At 41.3% G+C, this 21,388-nt stretch overlaps 1 protein-coding gene across 1 annotated transcript in view; it reads left to right on the top strand.

Annotated features, from left to right (window-relative positions):
- Positions 1 to 12,995, top strand: part of ARFGEF3 (ARFGEF family member 3) — a 75,446-nt gene extending 62,451 nt beyond the window's left edge. The window contains exons 31-34 of the mRNA XM_087940359.1: positions 835 to 966; positions 2,397 to 2,527; positions 4,359 to 5,586; positions 7,656 to 12,995. Of these exons, the coding sequence (XP_087796485.1) occupies positions 835 to 966; positions 2,397 to 2,527; positions 4,359 to 5,586; positions 7,656 to 7,847 (1,683 nt within the window). The 3' untranslated portion in view covers positions 7,848 to 12,995. The remainder of the gene's footprint in view (positions 1 to 834; positions 967 to 2,396; positions 2,528 to 4,358; positions 5,587 to 7,655) is intronic.
- The last annotated feature ends 8,393 nt before the right edge of the window (positions 12,996 to 21,388 follow it).

The following is a 21,388-nucleotide window of genomic DNA, read 5'->3' as shown; positions in this document are numbered from 1 at the left end:
GGCTCAACCAGCCTCTCTTCTACATCTTCCAGTTAATAGAGTGTAAACCATATTCCTGTAGTCTTCAATATGGTATTGACATTACATGATTATTAAAGATAGCCATAAGATCATCAGCATATCAGAACAATTTACATTAGCATGGCCTTTGGCTCTGTTATTCAATTGCTTTACAATCAGTCCTTGACTTACAATCAGTTGCTTAGTAACCATTTGAAGTTATCTCTCCTCAAAACTGGTTGCTGAGTTTCAAAATTCCAACATCAGAAAACACCTTCCCCTGCAGTCATGTGATCACATTTTGGCTGCTCAGCAACTGGCCAGCATTTATAGCTGTTTTCAGCACTCTGTGGTCACATTTTTTGGCAGAAAGCAGCATTTTCTTGCAGTTTCCAGATCCATAGCAAACAATGGGGTCACTTAATACCCACAGTTACAATTGCTGCAAAAAAAGTTTTAAAAATTGGGCCAATCTACATGTTGACCTGCATTACAATCATCACAGTTATGACTGTAATTGCCAAGATCAGTTACGGTGGTAGGTCAGGAACTACCATGGATGTTAGTGAACGAACATTAGTTGCATGGCACAGCCAACCATGTTTAGTTTGTGAATCTTGGTTGGCCCAGTTTACAAAATGTACCAACTCAATATCATCTATGATGTGAGCCAAAATTAACTGTCAAGTTTATATTGGAAAATCTACTATCAAGTTTATATTGGAAAAACAGAAAGTATGAATAACAATAGTATAATATGAGGAGAAACCATTCAGCTTTGCGTGTTGCTTAAGATATAGTTTACTATACCGGTAACATTTTGCCTCTCTGTAGAATCTGTTGGGCTATTTCCACAGCGGCTCTGAAAATCTGAGCAGTGATGCCTGTGAGATGAAAATGGCAGCTCCTTCAATCTCCCCAAGTGCCGAAGCTGAATACTGGAGAATAAGGGCGATGGCCCAACAAGTAAACAACTTTGTTCCATACTTAACTGCTTGGTGCATGGATGTGTTCTTAAGACATCTTAATCATCTTCTTCTTTTAATGACCCCATAATCCTTTGCGGGGTGGAGTCTAGGCAACCGAATGGAGCTAGCAGAGTATTTTTAATGGCCAGGTGCCCTTCCTGTCACCAGCAGATATATTCTCAGTGTCCCCAGAAAGAGAAATATCTGCCTTTACCTAGGATCGAACTCGCGGCCTCTTGATTGTGAGGCGAGAGCTCCCCCTGTAGGCCACCGCACCACTCTTCTTAAGATGTTTTAATACTTCCGATAAAATCAGTGCTTAGGTTTGACTAGATTAATTGGTAATTCATTTGGAGCATTTTAACCTTGCTTGAGTTGATTTTATGTTATCAGGTCTATAAAGATGGGGGTTTTACGTTGGCAACGTAACTGACTTCAGTTACCTAATGTTAATTACCGTGACATATACCATCTATACGATATTATTTATCTGCTTACGTTTAAAGTTTGTGCTCCATGCTTCTGGTTCAAGGGAATGTTCCCTGGACACTGATGTTGTTGTGTGAGCAGCGGAATGACTGAGGCAAATGCAGAGCAACTTCAGCTTTAAACTTTATTATAACAATAAAGGGTTGCCGCCACTGCCGTGCTAACAGGGCAGCCAGCTGGCAGGCAACAGCTGATGCCGTTTGACAGCTCCCTTTTATAGTCAGCTGTCAAATGGTGTCAGCCAATAGGAATGGTCCGTGTTCCTGCTGGAAGTACGGATCAGAGTGAAGAGTTCAGCTCAGTCCTTTCAGAACGCAACAGATGTCTTCACTGAGTTGAATAGGTTTAGATAGGCAAGAACAAGAAACCTTTTGAAATGTAAAAAGGTAATTCATTGAGTGTTGGGGTAGGAAATATCAATTATTCTGCAGGGCTGATTTTGCTCATTGAACAATTCCATTTGCAGGGAACATCAAAAAGGAACTGCCGTGATCTAAGTAAGGCCATTGAGCCAACAAAAAAAAATTGCTTCGGGAATAGTCCGCATGGTAGTTCTTCTAGTCTTGCTGAAGTTCTCTACATGAGATGGATTAAGTTACGAGTGTCCAAACTTTTTTCAAGGAGGGCCAGATTTGGTGAGGTGAAAATGTGTGGGGGCCGACCATTCAGGGGAACTGCTGTGCGATGAAGGGAAAAATGTCGGCCAATGGGGATGAGTGACAGGCTGAGCTGGCGAGGAGAATAGGCTGCGAGCCGCTCGAAATTTGAAAACGGGCCTCAATTGGCCCGCGGGCCAGACTTTGGACATGCCTGGGTTAAGTGAATAGGCCAAGATTCAGATAGTCTCATTTTAATTCCAAATTGCTTGCTCTGGTGCTGACTTGCCTGTGGTTCCCGAATATCAGACAATAGCATATTGGTATGATTTTTTTTCCACAGGTGTTCATGTTGGACACCCAGTGCTCCCCAAAGACACCAAATAACAAGGAAGGATTTGAGCATGCTCAGTCTTGTCTGCTTATTATTGAGCTGCCTCCAGATAAGAAGTCCAATGGCCACTCACAGAAAAGGTAAGAAACAGATTTCCAAGATTAAACCACAAGCAAAATGAGACAGATGAAAGGCACTTTATATACTCGTATTCTTATTTGGATAGTTTAGTATCTTACCATGGAAAATAAAAGGTAGTTGGAATGTATAATTCAATAGATCAGATGTTTCCAAACTCTGCTCTGACCCCCTTAAATAATAAATAAATATGTGTAAACAGGATGAATGGGGTTGAAAAACAAATAAATATATCTTTTTGTCTTTAAATTTTACTCTGTACACCTTGGCATGTTCAAGCTTTGCAATAGAATAAGGAAGAAATGTTGATAGTGCAATATTTTTTTTTAAAAAAAATGGTGATTCTCTTTCTGAGTTGCTGATGACCCCAAAGTAGTGCTGACTTACAGTTTGAGAAGTCCAGCATTACGTGCGGTTTCGCCTCAGTGTTGAACTTCATCTAATATCCTTGGCATCGTTAGTGCATGCTTAAGATGCAGACCCTCACAGCAAACCATAGATTTGCATCTTTAATGCTGACTTAGCCAAAGTATGTGAGAGGAAAAGGGGAATATGTGTACAGTACAGTAACACTTTTTTTTCCAAGAAGTTATTACAGAAAGCCAACAGCCCCTAAACCCAGATTTAAGGGTTAATTGTGAGCATTGGTACAAACTGTGAATTCATTGTAGGAATTTAATAAATGACATTCATGCTGTCCCATTTCTTGACCTATTCAGATTGGAAGCTCATTCCTTAAATTTTTTTTAGCAGGGATACAAATGTCCCTCTTTGCAAGACTTGCTACAACAGTGGGTTTGCTGCTTGCTTATTTTATATTCTCTTGCATGTCAATCCAGAAGTGTTTTTTTCAGTTTTGTTTTCACTTAGTTGAGTTTCTCTTTTTTCTGTCTGATTTTTCTTTATAATGCTGCAACCAATACACAGGAAACTTGGGTAAGACAGAGTTTCTTTCCTTCAATGCAATTTCAAGCCAACATCCAAATCATGTATTTTCTTAAATGGCATTTGAGATACAGATATTTATCCACAAAAAGTATCCCCTTAGCTATTTAAGAAATTGAAATAGCTATTTAAAATGAACTGCTATTCCCTATCTAGTTTAAAAGGAAGAAGCTTACCTGCCCTTTAAAGACTAATTCAGCAAAGAAGAAGGCCGATACGGTTACAATTGCAGCCGTAATTGCAATTGAAATTACGTTGCAATTCAACTTGGGTGAATTGCAACCTCAGTCAGATGCATTTATAAAATGCATTTTTAAAAAGAAACCCTTGCAAGTTCCTGTGTATATTCCACCCTTCTCTTTTGCCACACCGCAGTGCACAAATATGCCATGGTGAGATATTTGCTATTTTTCTAATAGTGAATGTGTTACCAAGGACAACAACTTAGCTCCATGCACAATTTCTGGCACACTGTGATACCTCACTGTAAAATTTGCACGTATGCCACAAGAGAAAATACCCCCACCACTGAAATGTACAGGGCGTGTCATTTTGGCTAGTCTTTTATGTAGCATTCCTCAGAAAACCACAACTTTCCTTGGTGCCAGAAAACGAATGCCAGTAATCTACCACCAGAGTGTGTTAAAACACAGTGAAAGCACTAAAAACACAACAGTGATTAACAAGCCCACACATTGCAAGAACAAGTTGCAGATGATAAGCAGCATTAGTTAATGAACATATTTGCAACAAAAAATTATAATGATTATAATTTTGGTTACCTTATCACTGGAGGTTTCTTGGAGAAAGAGAAAAATATAATTAAGAAATTTAAGAAACATTAATGAGGTTCTAAATTCTCTCTCTTTCTTTTCCTGCTACATGAAGTATCCCTTTCAGAACAATTGTAGTGAGCCTGCTTTCCCACCAAGTGCTGCTGCAGAATTTATACGATATTTTGTTGGAAGAATTTGTGAAAGGGCCCTCACACAGTGAAGAGAAGGTAGTACACCAAATGTCAGAAACCAAACTCACTGGTTTCCTCAGGTACATTTCTATGCAGAACTTGGCTGTCATCTTTGATTTACTCTTGGACTCCTACCGAACAGCCAGAGAGTTTGATACAAGGACTGGGCTGAAGTGCTTGCTCAAAAAGGTATCTGGCATTGGTGGGGCCGCCAACTTGTACCGCCAGTCTGCTATGAGCTTCAATATCTACTTCCATGCCTTGATCTGTGCTATTGTGACCAATCAGGAAAATATCACTGCGGAACAGGTGAAGAAAATCCTTTTTGAAGAGGATGAAAGGAGCACAGATTCGTCCCAGCAATGCTCTTCGGAAGACGAAGACATTTTTGAAGAGACTGCTCAAGTCAGCCCACCGAGGGGGAAAGAGAAGAGGCAATGGAGGGCCAGGTTGCCTTCTTTGAGTGTTCAGCCGGTGAGCAATGCAGACTGGGCTTGGCTAATCAAAAGGCTTCACAAACTCTGCATGGAGTTATGTAATAACTACATTCAGATGCATTTGGATTTGGAAAATAGTGCCGATGAGCTCCCTGTCTTCAGAGGAGACCCTGTCTTAATCCTTCCAGCCTTTCAATCAGAAATATCCACACCATCTACTGGAGCCCCTTCCGGGAAAAACACCCCTTCAGAAGATGATAGAAGCCAGATTAGGGACTCCCTCACCGAAAACTTCAGTCCTAAAGGAAGTACAGATATTTTGCTTCTTCCACCTTTGAGCCCCAAAATGGAGAAGAAAGACCAAGGCAGGAAGAAAGAATGGTGGGAGAGTGCTAGCAACAAAATTTACACCATAGCAACAGATAAAACCATATCAAAACTAATGACGGAATATAAAAAAAGAAAGCAACAGCAGCATAACTTGGCTAATTTCTCCAAGGAAATGAATGCTGACAAGAAAGGGGATCCGCTCGGCACAAGAGGGCCAGAGTCACCTCTCCCACAACGGCCACAGAATCTGATTGATCAAGGCCAGATGAGGCACTCCTTTAGTGCAGGACCAGAGATTCTGAGGCAAGAAAAGAGGCCGCGCTCTGGGTCGACTGCCAGCTCATTCAGTATATCAATCCGGGATGGGGAGGCACAAATACAGGTAAGCAAAGAGAAGAGATGAAATAAGGGGGAAGAACTTTAAATTTGGGAGGCCTGCTTTTGCCTTTCATATTGGGGCACTTGGTTTCCTTATTGGTTTTTAAACAGAGACCTATGATTATATAAAATAAATTGGTTTTTAAACAGAAAGCTACAATTATACAAAATATGAGATGCTTGTGACTACACAATGAATCATAAGCAGGGATGCGATTCAACCGGTGTAACAACTGGTTTGCTGAGTGCACACTTTGCAGTGAGCGGGCCGAACCAGTAGAATCCCACCCCTGGTCTTAAGCATATGGCATTTTTAGCAAAATGTTCAGGTGTTGTTATATACATGAAGATATACACGTATGGCATTCAGCTTTGTTCAGGTATTTTCCCACATCATTGTAGTTGTGCTTTTAAAGTTGTAGCAACGTTTCGGCAGAATCTCATCTGCCATCATCAGGCTTCTGATGGCAGATGAGATTCTGCCAAAACGTTGCTAGAACTTTAAAAGCACAACTACAATGACGTGGGAAAATACCCGAACAAAGCTGAATGCCATACATGTATCTGCGAAAACTTAAGAAAACAAAGATATACACCTACATATAAAGTGTATACATGCAGTTTCTTGTCAAAAGTGCCTTATTCCAACTTATCTCCACGTGAACACTCTTGACAATCATCTAAGTTTCTTCGGCAGCTCGGAATTTTCTGTGATTAATTCAGATGTCCACAAGAACCTTGTGAACTTCCCAAAATAAATTAATATCCAATATTTTCTGATTCTGTTTTGTTTAATTCATTCAGTGTAGTCACCAGCTGATTCCAAACCAACTCTGGGTGATGTACAATAAAACCAGCGGAATAAAATTGAACACAAGAAATATGAAAAGATAAAAGAAAGGAACAAGAACCAGCAGCAGATCCAGCTATTCGCACCTAGGCACAGTTTGGAAGGGCCTGAATCACCCTAGCCCAAGTCCTGGGAGAATATATTTAAGCATTTCTAGAATGCTATCAGGTTGGGAATCACACAGATATTGTGTAGGAGGTGGGGTCTCATTCCAGAGAGCAGGTATCACAACAGAACGCATGCTTCCAGGTCCCAATAGATGATGTTTAATTGAAGGGACCCGGAACTTGCCAGCCATTCTGGATCAAACAGGAGATGGGTGATTCCTCAAGTTTATAGGTCATAACCAGCACCTTGAATTGTATCCAGAACCCAGTGGTGGTATTCTACCGGTTTGGCCCGGTTTGGCCGAATCGGTAGCTCCAAGGATCATCTGTGAACAAATCAGTTCACTCCAACGATCAGCTTCTGGGCCTACCAGCCCACCCCAGTTCTGTTCTGACCTTTATGTCCTGGTTTTGAAGCTCAGCTGCTTCGTGCAGTACAGCGGATTGCTGCACATCAGCTGTTGAAGACACAGGGAGAGTGCAGGATTGCAGGAGAAGGTCAGTAAGAAACCCTCTGCACGCATGTGAAGTGCATGTTTGGTGTGCGAAGTGCGCGAAGCGTGCCCACCAAGCCACGCCCATAGAACCGGTGGTAAAAACAATTTGAATCTCACCACTGACAGAACCATACCAGTAGTCCCTACAGCTCCAGAAGCAGAGGTGACACGGGGACTCAATGAGGCATGCTCATCCCTGCTTATGCTGCTGCATTCTAGACCAGTTGAATCTTCAAGGTAAATTCCATGCAGAGCACATTGCAATAGTTATTTCCTTTTAGTTTTTCCATTTCTGGCATGTTTGTTAAGTCAGCATTTTTATGTATTTTTGGCATGGATCAACTAGATAGTACTAGAAGATAGAAAAGGGATTTCTAAGTGTCCCTTCTCTAAACAGATTATTCTCCCTTCTTTACACTGATAGCCCAATTACTCAACCCTGGGAAAACAATCTTCACACCGAACTAATATGTTCTTAACTTAATACTAATACTGCATTTCTTCTAAAGGTGTCCTTCCTATTTTCCCTATTGTTCTATGTTCTTCCATTTGTCTTTTGCATTGTTCTAATTTATATATTTAATTGTTCCCTTCCCCCCTTCTCTTTGCATTGTTTTAGGCATGGACCAACATGGTTCTGACAGTTCTTAATCAGATTCAATCCCTACCAGACCAGATCTTCATTGCTCTACAACCAGTGGTATTTCCCTGCATCAGTCAATTGACTTGCCATGTGACTGATATCCGGGTTCGTCAGGCTCTGAGAGAATGGCTAGGAAGAGTGGGCAGGGTTTATGACATCATTGTATAGAAGACTTTAGTTGCCTTATCAAAGAGAGACTGAAATCTAAGATACTTTGAGGAACAGAAGTAAAGTGCATTTGCTGAAAACTTGTCTATTAAAAAAAATGGTAGAAGGATGTACATCTGCCCATTTGCTAGTCCGTAATAACTAGCAATCTGTATCCCATGCTGCTAAATCTTAAGAGCACAGTGTAGTCCTACTCATGACACCAGAGAATGTAATATAGCAGAGTATGACAGAAAGAGTCTTTGTATTAAATTTGAAATAGGTATTCAGACAGGCTGATATTCTGACACGCTGACAGGCTCGGAGTGTTTGATACTGCATATTTTTTAAAGAACAGGAAGGTAGCAAAGAAGATTGTGGAGCAAGGAAAACACCATGGAATGGACACAGCTATGTAATAGGCTTTGTCCAGATTGACCATTGAGAATGTAACGATGGCTGAGAAGTCTGTAGTACAGATTTCTGTTATGTCTCAAATGAGGCATCTGATCCTTAAGCCATCTAAATTTAAAACAATAGCTGTACCAATAAAAAGGAGAGCCCATTTATTCTAACCTTTATAAAACACTGACAATGAAAACTAGGCCTCCAGACTTAGGAAGTGACAATATTTCAATGTGATTGTCACAGGTTTTCAGAGAGAAGTACTTACCATCTTGGAAGTACTGCAAGCACCATGCATTATTTCATAGTGCTATAAGGTGTCTGTCTAAAAATTGGTATAATTGTCCAACGCTCATTTGAGAAATGAGTTTAAGTGATTTTTCTCGTTTTGATGCAAACCCAAGACCAAAAATATATTTTCTCTGTTATGTAAATTGCAAACATTCCTTAGGTTTTCTGGTTCTATATCTTGGCTCATTCCCTTCACTGGGTGTTAAGAAATGCTGTGAAATGTGTCCCAGGTTTTCTGTTTTCAGGCTTTCCATTTTATATTGCCTGGCTTCTCTGTCAGGACAAAAGAAGCTAAAAATTAGGCACATGACTAGAATATGTAGAGTTATCAAATGTTTGCCCTTATAACAAATCTGTACAATAGATCATTCTCAGAGATATTTAGTGACCTTTGTAGTTTTATGGCCAAGCAGAAATATCATTCACTCATCATTCTTTTCTTAAGTCAAACTGGGTGACATCCATAGCTGAAAATAAAGAAGTGTAAGAAATGTTACATTAATTATGGGACAGATTGAGCCACCACATCTATTTATTTACTACCTTTATATAATGCTTTCTCTCTATGTTTTCTTGCAGAGAATAGAGCATAACTTTAAACATTAGTGTATAATTTAATAGTCTAGTCACAACTGAGAAAAGGATACACAAGAAAGGGAAAACACACACGTTTATATAATGTGATCATTATATAGAAGGCAGTTCTTGTAGAAGAAAAAAAGAAAAATCAGTATCTAATTTGTGGGAACCTGAAGTTATGGAGGTAGCTAGCTGGTATAGCTGTGAATGGAAAGGAAGAGCCACCAGTTAGATGTTAATCCCAGCAAGGGAACTTGGGAAAGGCAGCTGTCACCTCATCTTGCCTTCATAATAGCATTTGCACCCTGACAACTTCTCACACTGAAATTGGCCACAATTGTCTTAAGTCAGGATCTCCAAACGTATAGAAGTCTCAAAAAACATGGCCGTGTTTTCTGTCCCTATATTTGACCAATAGCAGAATGACTAGAACTCCCCAGCCACCCACCCAATTTCTCTGTAATGATCGTACAGAAATACAAACTCCAAAATCCCCACGAGAAGTTGCTCTGATGGGAAGCTATAGTATATGAAATAAGGTTAGTTGGAAAAATGCAAGTGAAGCACTAATATCCTCTGATGGTTTTCTTAGCCAATTCAACATCAACCCTTTCGTACACTTCAACACAAGTATGGATTGTACATGTGAAATCACTTCTTACTGCAGAAAATTTTTCCACCAGCTATTTTTCCTTAAAGCTGTGACCAATGCTTAAGGATCTTATTCTGGTTGGAATACAAGAGTGAAGGAAGATGAGTTGTAAATATTGGAAAGTTGTACATCAAGATACAGTGGGTGGGCACATAGATTCAGGGGCAGATGGCATGGAAGGCATGAGATTTTATCACTGAGAAAACCAATGACCCACAAGGTCTGCAGAGATAGTGATTAAGTTTCTTGAGATCCAAAAGCAAGTGGCATGAGATCAGTCTGGTCTGGAGCTGATGCCAGAGAAATTCAGGACACTAGTGTGAAAGTGCCTACTAGGCAGCTGGTGAATAATGAATCCCAGCTATGCCAATAAAGAAGAGCTCACCTTTGAACTACTGCTAAAACTGAACAATTGGCGGTCATGTTTCACTGCTCCAAAAATGGTACATAGTATGTGAGCCCACACACTTTCCTCATGTCTTACATCAGGGGTGTCAAGTTTGTTTTCATTCACGGCCACATCTGGGTTGTGTTTGACTTCGGGGTGGCTGGGGTGGGCGTGGCCAGCTTGATGTCACTCATGTCAGGGGTGCCTGTGGTGGCCCAAGCACTCTGCCAGTGAAAAGGGGTTCCCGAGCTCCATTTCCAGCCACGGTGGCCTCCTGCAACCCTTTGCTAGCGAAAACGGAGCTCACCTGGCCATCCCAAGCTCCGTTTTACCTGGCAGAGGCGCCATGAGCTGGTCCTTCATTGTTTCCAGGGACGCCTCGTGGGCCTTGAGTTTGTTACCCCTGTCTTACATGAATATGATTAAACATTGCATCTGCCTTTTCTCTCTTCATTAAGTCATTGTTGGAATATGCCCAAATGACAGCTTGTATCAGCAAGTGTTAGAGGCACCAGCGAAGTATTCTGTGTGCCATGTTGAGATAAAGTTGGGATCAAATTTATGAGCAATGCAGCATTGCCTATTGTGCTAGCCTTCATTTTCAACCATAGTCATCGAGCTGATTGAGTGGAAGAGCCTTAATCAGCCTCATATAGGATGCCTTGCAGCTTGCTTGAACAGTAAACAGTCCTGTTTCCTTTGCTTCCCTGCTTTCTCATTCAGTTAATGGAAGACTTTGAATGTATAAGTTGTGTCAGTTGCTGCTGAACTCTAGTGATTGTCTATTATGAATTATGGAATTCTTTGTCAGTGCTATGCCCTGAGATGATTGTTTGATTCTTCTATTTGTTTGTTCTTTAAGATTTAAATAATGCTGTGTTTCTATGGTTCTTTGTGAAGAAGAAATTGTTTTAGGGGAACATTTACCCTTAGTTTACCTACATTGTTTGTTAGTGAGATCTTATATGCGTACTCTAGCTTGTACTTTGAAGCATCTGTCGAACGTGGTAATGAGCAGAGAAACGGAATCATCATACTCAAGAATTTTTCATCTGTTCTCCTGAATGCTGAAAAAAATTGTTTGGATTTCAAGTGTTGCTTTTCAGTTCTGTGCTGTTAGGTATAGGTTACTTGTTCATTGTGTGCGTGGAATAACAAAGTGCTAACGTATACAAAAAGTGACATAACAAAGTGTAACAAACTTGTAGGGCCACTATTACAAAGCAGGTAACAATGGATTATTATTTATTTCAAAGAAGGGAAGTATTACACATTCCTGACACTACCAAGAATGACCATTGATTGTAAACCATTTCAGTTGCTGCTATCGCCACAAGGGCAAGTGGTAGATAGACAACAGTTCCTGCAGAAGATCATAATAATATTTATTTATTTATTTATTCAGGGCGACTGAAAGTATTATGTAACTAGTTGGCTGAAAGCTCAGCCAAACTTAAAGAAAAACATTCACTGGGAAGAAAAAGGAGAAAGTGCCTCATTCTGAGGATAGGTCAATAATCTCAAGGGAGGAAACTAGAGAATTATTTTGATATTTAATTGAAAATCACTGGGTGGAAGGACAAGTTTTATTTTTCATGGTTTCCAACTTCTGTAGACTTTTTATGGAAACACGTGTCATAAAACTGGGAGGTACATTTGCCTGAGGTGCTTTTGGCCTTGCAAGCGAGCCATGGGTGCACATTTGTGGGTGGAGACATTAGACTTCATATGTGTGCCAATCTATCTGCCCTTTCCATTTTCTGAATGACCAAGCTCTTGTGAGCCCAGAGCTCATGTTTGCATTTTGATCCTGCAAGGCCCTCCTGGGTCAGGGAATTGCACTTCTCCAGTTGTGACTGCAAAATCAGGCAGTCATACACTCAGTAACTTGGTCTCCACATGTGTCTGAATGAAGAATGGGCAGGGGAAAGGACATTCTTCAGGGCAGAAACTTGTCCCCTATTTCACTATGCAAAGCGTGGGTCGCGATTATGGGATCTAAGATGGAATTTGCACATTCAAGGAATCAGAGGGCAGTCACAGAATGTAGTTGCTCTGGATCAATTTTATTTGTATGTGTCCATAGTGCAAAAGCAATTTATAGTGGACCCTGATTTCCATATTCTAAATATTCCCCTCCTAACAGCTGCCCATGATTTGGAGGCAGAAGTAGGAAAAACAAACGCTGACAGCAGTGACAGAAAGTGTAGGAGTTAGAAATTTCACACAGTGCTGTTTATGTATATGCTTTGTCTTAACTAACCAGGTCCTGCAATTATTACTTTCCCCAGACAGATCCTATGCCAAACAGTGAAATGCAACCCCCAAAAGAGCATCTTCTCTCTTATACCAAAGATCCAATTTGTAAAAAAAATAAAAGTAAAATCGCAGTGCTTGCCACAATTGGCTTGTATCACTAGCAGACACGAAAAGACAGGAATCCAAAGTATTTTGAAGGGGACAAAGACATTTGGGGCTCCTTTCCAGCCAAGGTTCAATGGGTCCTCACAGTTTGTTGTCTTTGGATTTGTTTTATGCTGGCCGATGAAAACCTATAAGGAATATCTGTTGACAAAATGTCTGGATCCTGCCATAGCTTTCCTTGTGCTCTTAAAAATACCTCCCCTAAGCCCTCTTCTTCTTTTGGTATATGTGGGGAGGGGAGAGGGAGGGACATATCTGAACCATTTCTCTCGTGTGTTATGTTTAAGAACAGTTTGTTGTAAGCCACTTTGCAAAATGTATTTTGTGTATATTTTGTTCAGAGGGAATTCTTAAAGGAGGATATTTTAAAACGAATCATAATTATTTGTGTTGCTTGTGTTATACAATAAAGACATTACAAAAAAGTAAAGCAAGTGTGGAGCTTTTATTTATTTAAATACAATAAATAATTTTATTTGGGAAATTCAGTAGTACAGAACAAAAGTGCTACTGAACACAATAATTAGTTGTGTCCCCTTAATCTTGGAATAATTATCTTTTTTGTCCTGTTAACACAAGTGACTGGAATACCCACAGTTGTCATTCTGAAAATATAATCATGCCAAATCTAAAGGTTAACAGAAAATTTTTGGCAAGTAATTTTTCTGTTATTTTCCTTAATCCATCTTTAAAGACTGTGTGAACATTTCAAGCGTACGTGTACCAATGGCACTAATGAGCGATTTTATTTTCAATTATGAGCCTGTCTGAGAGACTCCATATGTGAACATAGCCCTCTTAATCCATTTAGAGCCTTAGACTTTCCAGTATTGCAATAATTGAACTGGGAAGAAATGTTTCAGGGAAAAACTGGGCTGAAGAATATTTTCATCCCTGTTCCTTCTGGTACTTGGCTGTGAATTCTCAGAAGATCCAACTTGGGACAGAACAAAAGGATGTTCTTGCTCTGCCTGCAGGTGGCAAGTCCTCGAAGATATTGTTGCCCACTCAGAGAGGCACTGGCAGCTGTCAGGTAGTCCTTTAGCCATCAGGTGTTGCTGCACAGCAGACAATTGAACTTTACTTTCTCTGTTTGGCCCTGCAGTGCTACAGTGCTATGCGTTGACCACGCCTAGAAAATTTTGCTATAGGGCATCCTTTTTCCTATTGTCTGCATTGCTCTGGTGACTTTAGTTGAACTTATTATGAAGTGACTTTGTCATCACTGGAAAATAAGCCTGACAGTCCTGCCCAAAAAAGAAATTACAATAAAATGTCCATTGTACCTATTAGGGTTTATCAGATGATTTCTAGTGTGATGAGCTGAACCTATTGATTATGAGTAATGAAAACTCATCTAGTCAATTCCCGTGATTGAACTGCAGTGGGGTTATCTTGAAATGGCTGCATGGTGGTTCTGTCGTGCATTAGAGGCTGGGACTAGAGAGGAAGGGTTTAAATCGTCTCTCCTTTATTGCTATGATCCTATTATAGTGATTGATATTTGCCTTTTGATCATTGTTCTTTGCTGCGGTAAAAGAATTCCAGGCACTCTGACAAAACTAATGGCTGAGGCCTGGAAGCATAGAATATGCTGCTCAAACAACACTTAACTATAGACCCCAATTCATCACAGTCATTCAGATGCTGTCTACTTGCCCAGAGGGGATGTCATGAGTATGTTCTACAACCCACCCTAGTCCTTTGTAGCTTGACCCATAAGCTATTCTTTTCCATTCATTTTGGAATTATAAAGAAAATTAAGTGGGTAGACGTGGAAACTTCTAGACACAGATTTTGAGTTTATTATGAGGGGGAGGTAAACAAGAGACTATAATACTGCTGACTTTTCATAATAAATAATTGAATTATCACATAGAACCTATCTGCTTTGCCTAGTTCCTTTCACAATATTATATGAATAATAAGTGTTAATAGAAGAGAATATTGGTAGCCTTGGGGAGTCCTTGGTCCAAATCCTTTTTGTAAATCCAAAATAGAAATCTAAGATGCTCTTCGATCTATTATTTGCATGCCCTTTTTAACTATTAACTTTGAAAGGGAGGTAGACAGCGTAAAAATTTAATAAAAAAATAAAATTAAAAATTCAGCTGATTTCTACTGTAAATTTAATGTTTCATCTTGTCCAATATTATTCTTGTAGCCGCTCATCTTTAAGTCAATATTTAAGTCAAATTTATTTTTGTCCAATAAAATTTGTTTCTCTTCCATAGCATCATCGTTATTTTATCAATAATGGTAGAAATATTTGAAAGTAATTTCTGAATTATTTGTTCACAAATAATTATTTCTTCACAAATAATTGCTTTATTTGTATCTGATGTTTTTTAAAGCCCCGCTATCGTTGTTTAAATCCATCTACATTAAATCCATCTGAACCTGTAGTCCATGTATAACTTTCTTTAAAAAAAACTTTAATCATCCTTGTGATGTTAATTCTAAAAAAACAATTTTTTTCATAAGCCCTTCAACTTGTACTGAAATCTTATTTTGACTGAAAAAAATTTACCCAGTGAAAGTCATAAAATTTGCCACTCTGGAGGTTGTCAATATTTAAAAAGGAATAAAAAAAAATCAATTCCAAAGTGATTAAGAAATGAAAATTGGCAGAACTTTGAGTCCAAAGAGGCTGCATTAAGCCTATGGGTTTAGACGGAATTTTTTCTCAACTCCCAGTTGCTACGCTTGCCAGCCAGCCACAAAAGCATTAGTTCCTGTGGTTTACTCAAAGCTGTCTGTAGTGTGTGTGACCAATCTCAACATCTCTGTTTGTCTCCAGAGAGATTTCCCTGGCCCGGATCCTGCATCCAGCCACAAATTTCATGTCCCTGTTTTTCAAAAACATCTTCAATTTGTCATGATTCCCTAGAGTATTATTACATTGTATTACAAATTTTTGTTAAGAATAGGTGTAGAATCCAAAGTGAAAGAGGTAATTTTAAATTTCATTTAAAAACAATATTCCAGGCATGGTCACAAGGCTCTTGTGAAGCGTGTGTGTGTTTGTGTGTGTGAGAGAGAGGGGGAGGAAGGGGGAGAGAGGGAAGGGAGAGTGAAAGAGAGAGAGAGATGAAAGAGTTAGTGTTAGGGTTTGGGGTCATTTAGACCAAAAGTGGGGTTCATAAATCCGTACCACAACTTTTGTTTAATCCTATTCATTACTGAACCACAGTTAGCTAATTAAGATTCATAATGTGATAAGCCATAAACCATAATTTACAATGTACAATAGCTTGGTGCATGCAGTGCACTAAATGAAAGCCAAACCAGTTACCTTATATGATAGAATGAACCAGTCTGGATATGAAATTTTATTTATCCCTTTGTAGCCTGGGATAAAAAGCAAATCATTTCTTAAAAAAGAAATAGAATGCAGAAGTGGGCCCAAGTCAAATTACAATCGTGGTATTAGTGGAGGCGAGTAACACATAAACCTCTTTGTCCCCACCACAATGCTGCTCTTGATATAAGTTAAGAGCTTTCCTTATTAGGGTCCTTTCCACTCAGGCCTGTAGCGGGAGACCAAATGTTAATATCCATTCTCTGAGCTAGCTGTTGTGCTTTTCATACATTGCATTTAAGGCTAAAATGTAAATAACCTTACTCTGCAGTGGTGGGATTCAAAAAAAATTTTTTACTACTGGTTCTGTAGGTGTGGCTTAGTGTGCGTGGCAGGGGAAGGATACTGTGAAATTTCCAGTCAGGGGTGGCATTTGAACCACTCAAAATTTCCACTACCAATTCTCCAGTCAGAACCTGCTGAATACCACCTCTGCTCTGCATAAAGTATTACTGCATAACAACATCCTCCACTTGGCAGCTTTCTGAGGCATTTGCCAACAATCCCTAGGTATTGTTAGGCAGTCCAGCCTTTGACCATATTTCCTGGGAAATTTGGAGGTTCTGACTCACTACATCTGCAAGATTTCTGTTTTGAGGCTCTATAGGCAGAATGTTTCTTGTTCTATTATTATTTGTAAGCCACCAGGACTATGACACAGAGTTGGGTGCTACATAGCTCTTTTAAATAAATAAATAAATAAGATGTGGGGTTATAGATGCTGGGAGGGAGGGCTTACCTATTGTGGTCCTTTTTGTATTTTATTTCCCCCTGTCACAAAGTGTGTTACTAACAATTCTGGTAAATCATTTGCCTTACCAAACAACTCGAGAAGGCTGCAAGATGACACAACATTTTACTTTCAGCTGGCAGATTTCCTAATCAATGGCTGACCTTCCTTACATTTTATTTTACAGCTGCTTCATTTATTTTTCAGGACCCTACGTAATTGCGATAATCTAGTCTGCTGCCTTATGTTACAAAATCGATACAGTTTCTACCCAGTTGTCTCCTCTAAAAGTCCAAAGCTACTCGCGATGGTGCTATTCTCCTCCCAGAAATGTCTCAGTGCCCTCCCAGAGCCATAGTCTGTGAAGCAGAAGATCTCGTCTCAGGTTTCCTGTCCAGCAGGAACAAAGAACATTTGTGCTTTCTTCATTTGCTGGCTTCAGGTCAGATTTTTGTGATGGAAATAGCACTCATTAAATATGTAATGGTTCAAATTGCCCCTTTTTTGTAAAAAAAAATAAAATCCTCAAGGTTATGTCTCCTTCAACAGGATCAGTGAGCTTGTGAAATTAGAAGTTGCTAGGGGTGGGTGAAAAGTTTGGGGAACAGGAGTGAAAATACAATGTGCTGTATTACTTGATAAAAGAAGAAAATCTCCTATTTCAGCTCAGTACAAGAATGGAATGGAATAGAATAGAATAGAATAGAATAGAATAGAATAGAATAGAATAGTTGGAAGAAACCTTGGAGTACAACCCCCTGCCTAGTCAGGAAACCCTACACCACTTCAGACAAATGGTTATCCAACATCTTTTTTAAAACTTCCAGTGTTGGAACAAGACAGCAAGACTTACTTCATACATTGTCTTTTAATGAGACATATCTAATGATTATCACAACAAGGCCCCTGATCCTTAGCCCCCATTATGGGAAAATGGTCTCCTGCTCTGTTTGTTTTCTTGTTTTCCTTTCACTTCATGACTGTGAACTAGGCAGAAGAGGGCCCTGCTACCCCTTCCATGCATCCCATCTGAATCATTCCTGGCTGGGGTGGATATAGTAACAAGGAACTATGGGACTTTTTCCCTTGCAGGAAGAAGAAAAGCACAGGACTTAACCGATTGGAAATGGCTCCATCCTATATTATTTCAGTTATTTGTAGTATTAATTGACAGCTTCCTAACCATCACACAAGTCCAACATTGTGGGAGTGCATGCAAAAGACTCCATATATTTGTCTAGCCTGCTACATCCACATCTACATATCAGTCTAATTTTGGGTTAAGGGTGCATGGCTGATTACTCCTGAAGGATTAGCTAGCTTTCTTTGTATCTTCAGTCTGCATTTAAGGCCAGCTAACCAAGATTTTCTATGGAAATTAAAGTGGTGCTTTCTATCTTCCTCTGACAAAAGTCTTTTGTCGTAGAATACCACAACACTGCATGGTTTTCACTACATAACACACTGTCCTACAGAAAGGACTCAATTACAACATAAATGATGCTAATCAGAGTTCTTAGCAGCCTTAGAAACAGTGGTGGTATTCTACCCATTTGGCCTGGTTCAGCTGCTGGGCCCTCCCACCTGCCCCGGCTCTATACTGACCTTTATTTCCTGCTTTTCAACCTCAGCTGCTTCGTGCAGCACAGCCGATTGCCACGAGTCAGCTGTTTTACACACAGGGCTTGCAGCAGAAGGTGAATTCCACGCAAAGCGCACGCTCACACCGAACCAGTAGGAAAACTTTTTGAAACCCACCACTGCTTAGAAACATCTTTATGGGGCTTGCCACAGAGACCCCCCAAAAGGGCAGACGATCAGAAGAACACAGAATCAGAACCAACTCAAAGCAGAGAACAAAGCAGCCCCCAAAAACCTACAGAAGGATCAAACCATAATTATCCTACCAGAAGACAAAGGCTGAATAATAGTTATCATGGACAGATCACAATACATACTACATACAAAGAATTACTAAAAGACCAAGATGCCTACATCTCAGTAAACAACAACATTTTCAAAGGCATAAAATTCACAAGGGAACAAGAAAGCAGCCACATACTGCTCTTCCTAGATATCATTAGTAAAGGAAATGGCAGCAAATTATAACATCTTTTGAAAAGCCGCCCACAATAACTTGAATACTCTACTACCAAAGTAACAACTCAATTTCCCCACAAGAGGAGCTGTGGAAGAACATTATTCAGATGAACAATCACAATCTCCTTTGGACTCCACCCCTATATAATTTCCACAGTGATGATGGCTCATTAGTGGCACTGGCTACAGTGAGTCACTTCTTCTCCAGCCCAAACCATCACATTGTGCAACTTGCAGACCTGGCTGCCAGCCTGCCATCATGGGGAGATCTCTTCCATGGCATGTTGGTAGGACACATAAGTGGCTGAGTCATATTTATGCCCTCCAAATCTCTCAAGCATGTATGCAGTAGAGGAGCTTCTCTATAAAGGAGAAAGGGAAAGTGTTTTGTGTTTTTAATGAGTGGGCCTTGACCCGGGTTTTATTATTTCTTACAAAACTTATAAAAACTTCCATACATATGTTCTGTCACTTTGATTTCTATCCTGTCTGAAGGAAACCTTCTTGACTTCTCACTAAGGTCAGGCTACCTGGAGTAGTACAGGAATTGAAGTCTACATATTTGAACGGTATCCAAACAAAAAATGTTGACATATGTATATATTTCTATATTTATATTTCATATGTTTCAACCATCCATCTTCCTCAGAAAGAGGCTCTGTATGTATGTAAATAACATAATGTAAGTGTTCTTCTCATATACAATTCAGCTCTTTTGGGAGATTGTTCACAGCAGTGCTGTTAAGTTCGGGAAATGAGAGGCTGAACCAGGGCATGGATGCAACAATACTTTATTAGAATAATAAAGGACTGAACGTGCTAGCCAAGCCTGGAACTGGCTCGCAGCGATCAGCGACTGGTCGGACCCCGCAGCCTGCTTTTATAGCTGGCTGCTGGGGAGAACCGACCAATGAGAGGGGGCAACTGCCCCCGCAGTGCGAACGGACCTGGGTGGGAACTTCTCCAAGTTCCAGGGACATAACACCCCTTCCCCCCAGATGCGAACATGCATAGTCTTTAAGATACGCGGGAGGCTTGTGCTGGCGCCCAGAACGGCGCAACTCTGGGGAGTTGTCTGGTAGTTCAGAGTCTGCAAGGGAAGGTTGGACCGGTGGGATGTCACGAGCGTGTTCCTCGGTCAGTGCCGGTTCGGGACTCGTAGGGCTGGTTACTGGGGATGTGCTTTCGTTGGCTGGTTCGGACTGGTCGGCCATCTGGTGGTCACGATTCGTGTTCGAGCTCTCCGACTCGGCTACAGGCGTTAACTGGTCCCGGGATTGGTGCTGATGTCGGGTTGATGCTGGAGCCTCGCACCAGTCTGCAACCATGAGTCACTGCTGACGTGAGTGCCTTGGCGTCTCCGCAGCTGATCCAGGTGCCTTCTCCAGACCCGGCCATCCTCCAGTCTGACTCGATACGACCTGGGCCCGGTGATGGCCACGATCTCGCCCGGGATCCATAGAGGGTCTCCAGCGAAGTTCCTGTAAGACAAATGCCTAACCCCCGACGTGGAAGCGAGGGGAGAGTCAGGGCAGTAATGTGGGTGAAGCCTGTCCAATACAGTCCGCAGGCGTCTACCCATCAGGAGTTCAGCCGGGGACTTATTAGTGACTGTGCACGGGGTTGAGTGCTGGCTCAGCAAGAAACGGGAGAGTCTGTGGTGCCAGTCTTCCTTGCTGAACCTAGCTAGGGCTTCTTTGGTGGTCCTAACGGCTCTTTCTGCCAATCCGTTACTGGCAGGATGAAAGGGAGCCAGGAAGATGTGGCGGATGCCCAGGTTGGCAGCGAAGCGACTGAACTCGGCCGATGCGAACTGGGGGCCGTTGTCGGAAACTATTGAGTCTGGAAGCCCGTGCGTTACGAACAGGCGAGTTAATACCTTGGTAACCGCCGTGGTGGTTGTGGATAGTTGTGCTACGTCAATCCATTTAGAGTAAGAGTCCACGACCACCAGGAACATTTTGCCGTGCATCAGGCCCGCTAGGTCGATGTGGATCCTGGACCAAGGTGCGCTGGCGCTTTCCCACTTGGTGGGTGTGGCACTTGGAGGATGGACGGGATTCCTGGCAGGGATGGCAGGAGCTTACCCATCTGATGATGTCATCGTCGAGGCCCGGCCACCATACGTAGCTTCGCGCTAATGCCTTCATCCTGGCGATGCCAGGGTGGCCCTCGTGCAGCACCTCCAGAACTCGGAGTACGCAGTGAGGTCGGGATGACCACCGTGTGCCCCACAGCAAACATCCCTGCAAGCTGGATAACTCCTGTAGGCAGGTCTTAAAAGGCGTGAATTTGGTTTCAACATCACTGCCCGGCCACCCCTTCCTCACCCAGTCCAGTACCTGGGCGATCGTTTTGTCCGCCTTGGATTTGACAGCAATGTCTAGGGCAGTGATGGGGAGGTCCAGTTGGTTGACCTCAAAAATAGCGTGGACCGGGCAGGATCCTCAGCTGGAGCCGGCAGGGGGCAGCGGCTGAGGGCGTCTGCGTGAGACAATGTTTTACCTGGACGGTGTATGAGTCTATCACGAGTATGCCGCTAGGAAAAGAGTCCACCTCGTCATTCTAGGAGACAGGACTTGAGGGGTCTGTTTGTCACCTGCGAGTAGGCCCAGGAGAGGCTTATGATCCA

Source organism: Pseudonaja textilis, chromosome 1 (genome assembly GCF_049901715.1).
Source record: "Pseudonaja textilis isolate UNSWEBS1 chromosome 1, rPseTex1.2, whole genome shotgun sequence".
Lineage (NCBI taxonomy): Eukaryota > Metazoa > Chordata > Lepidosauria > Squamata > Elapidae > Pseudonaja > Pseudonaja textilis.
Note: the sequence above shows the minus strand (reverse complement) of the source record. Positions and strands in the feature narration are given on the sequence as shown.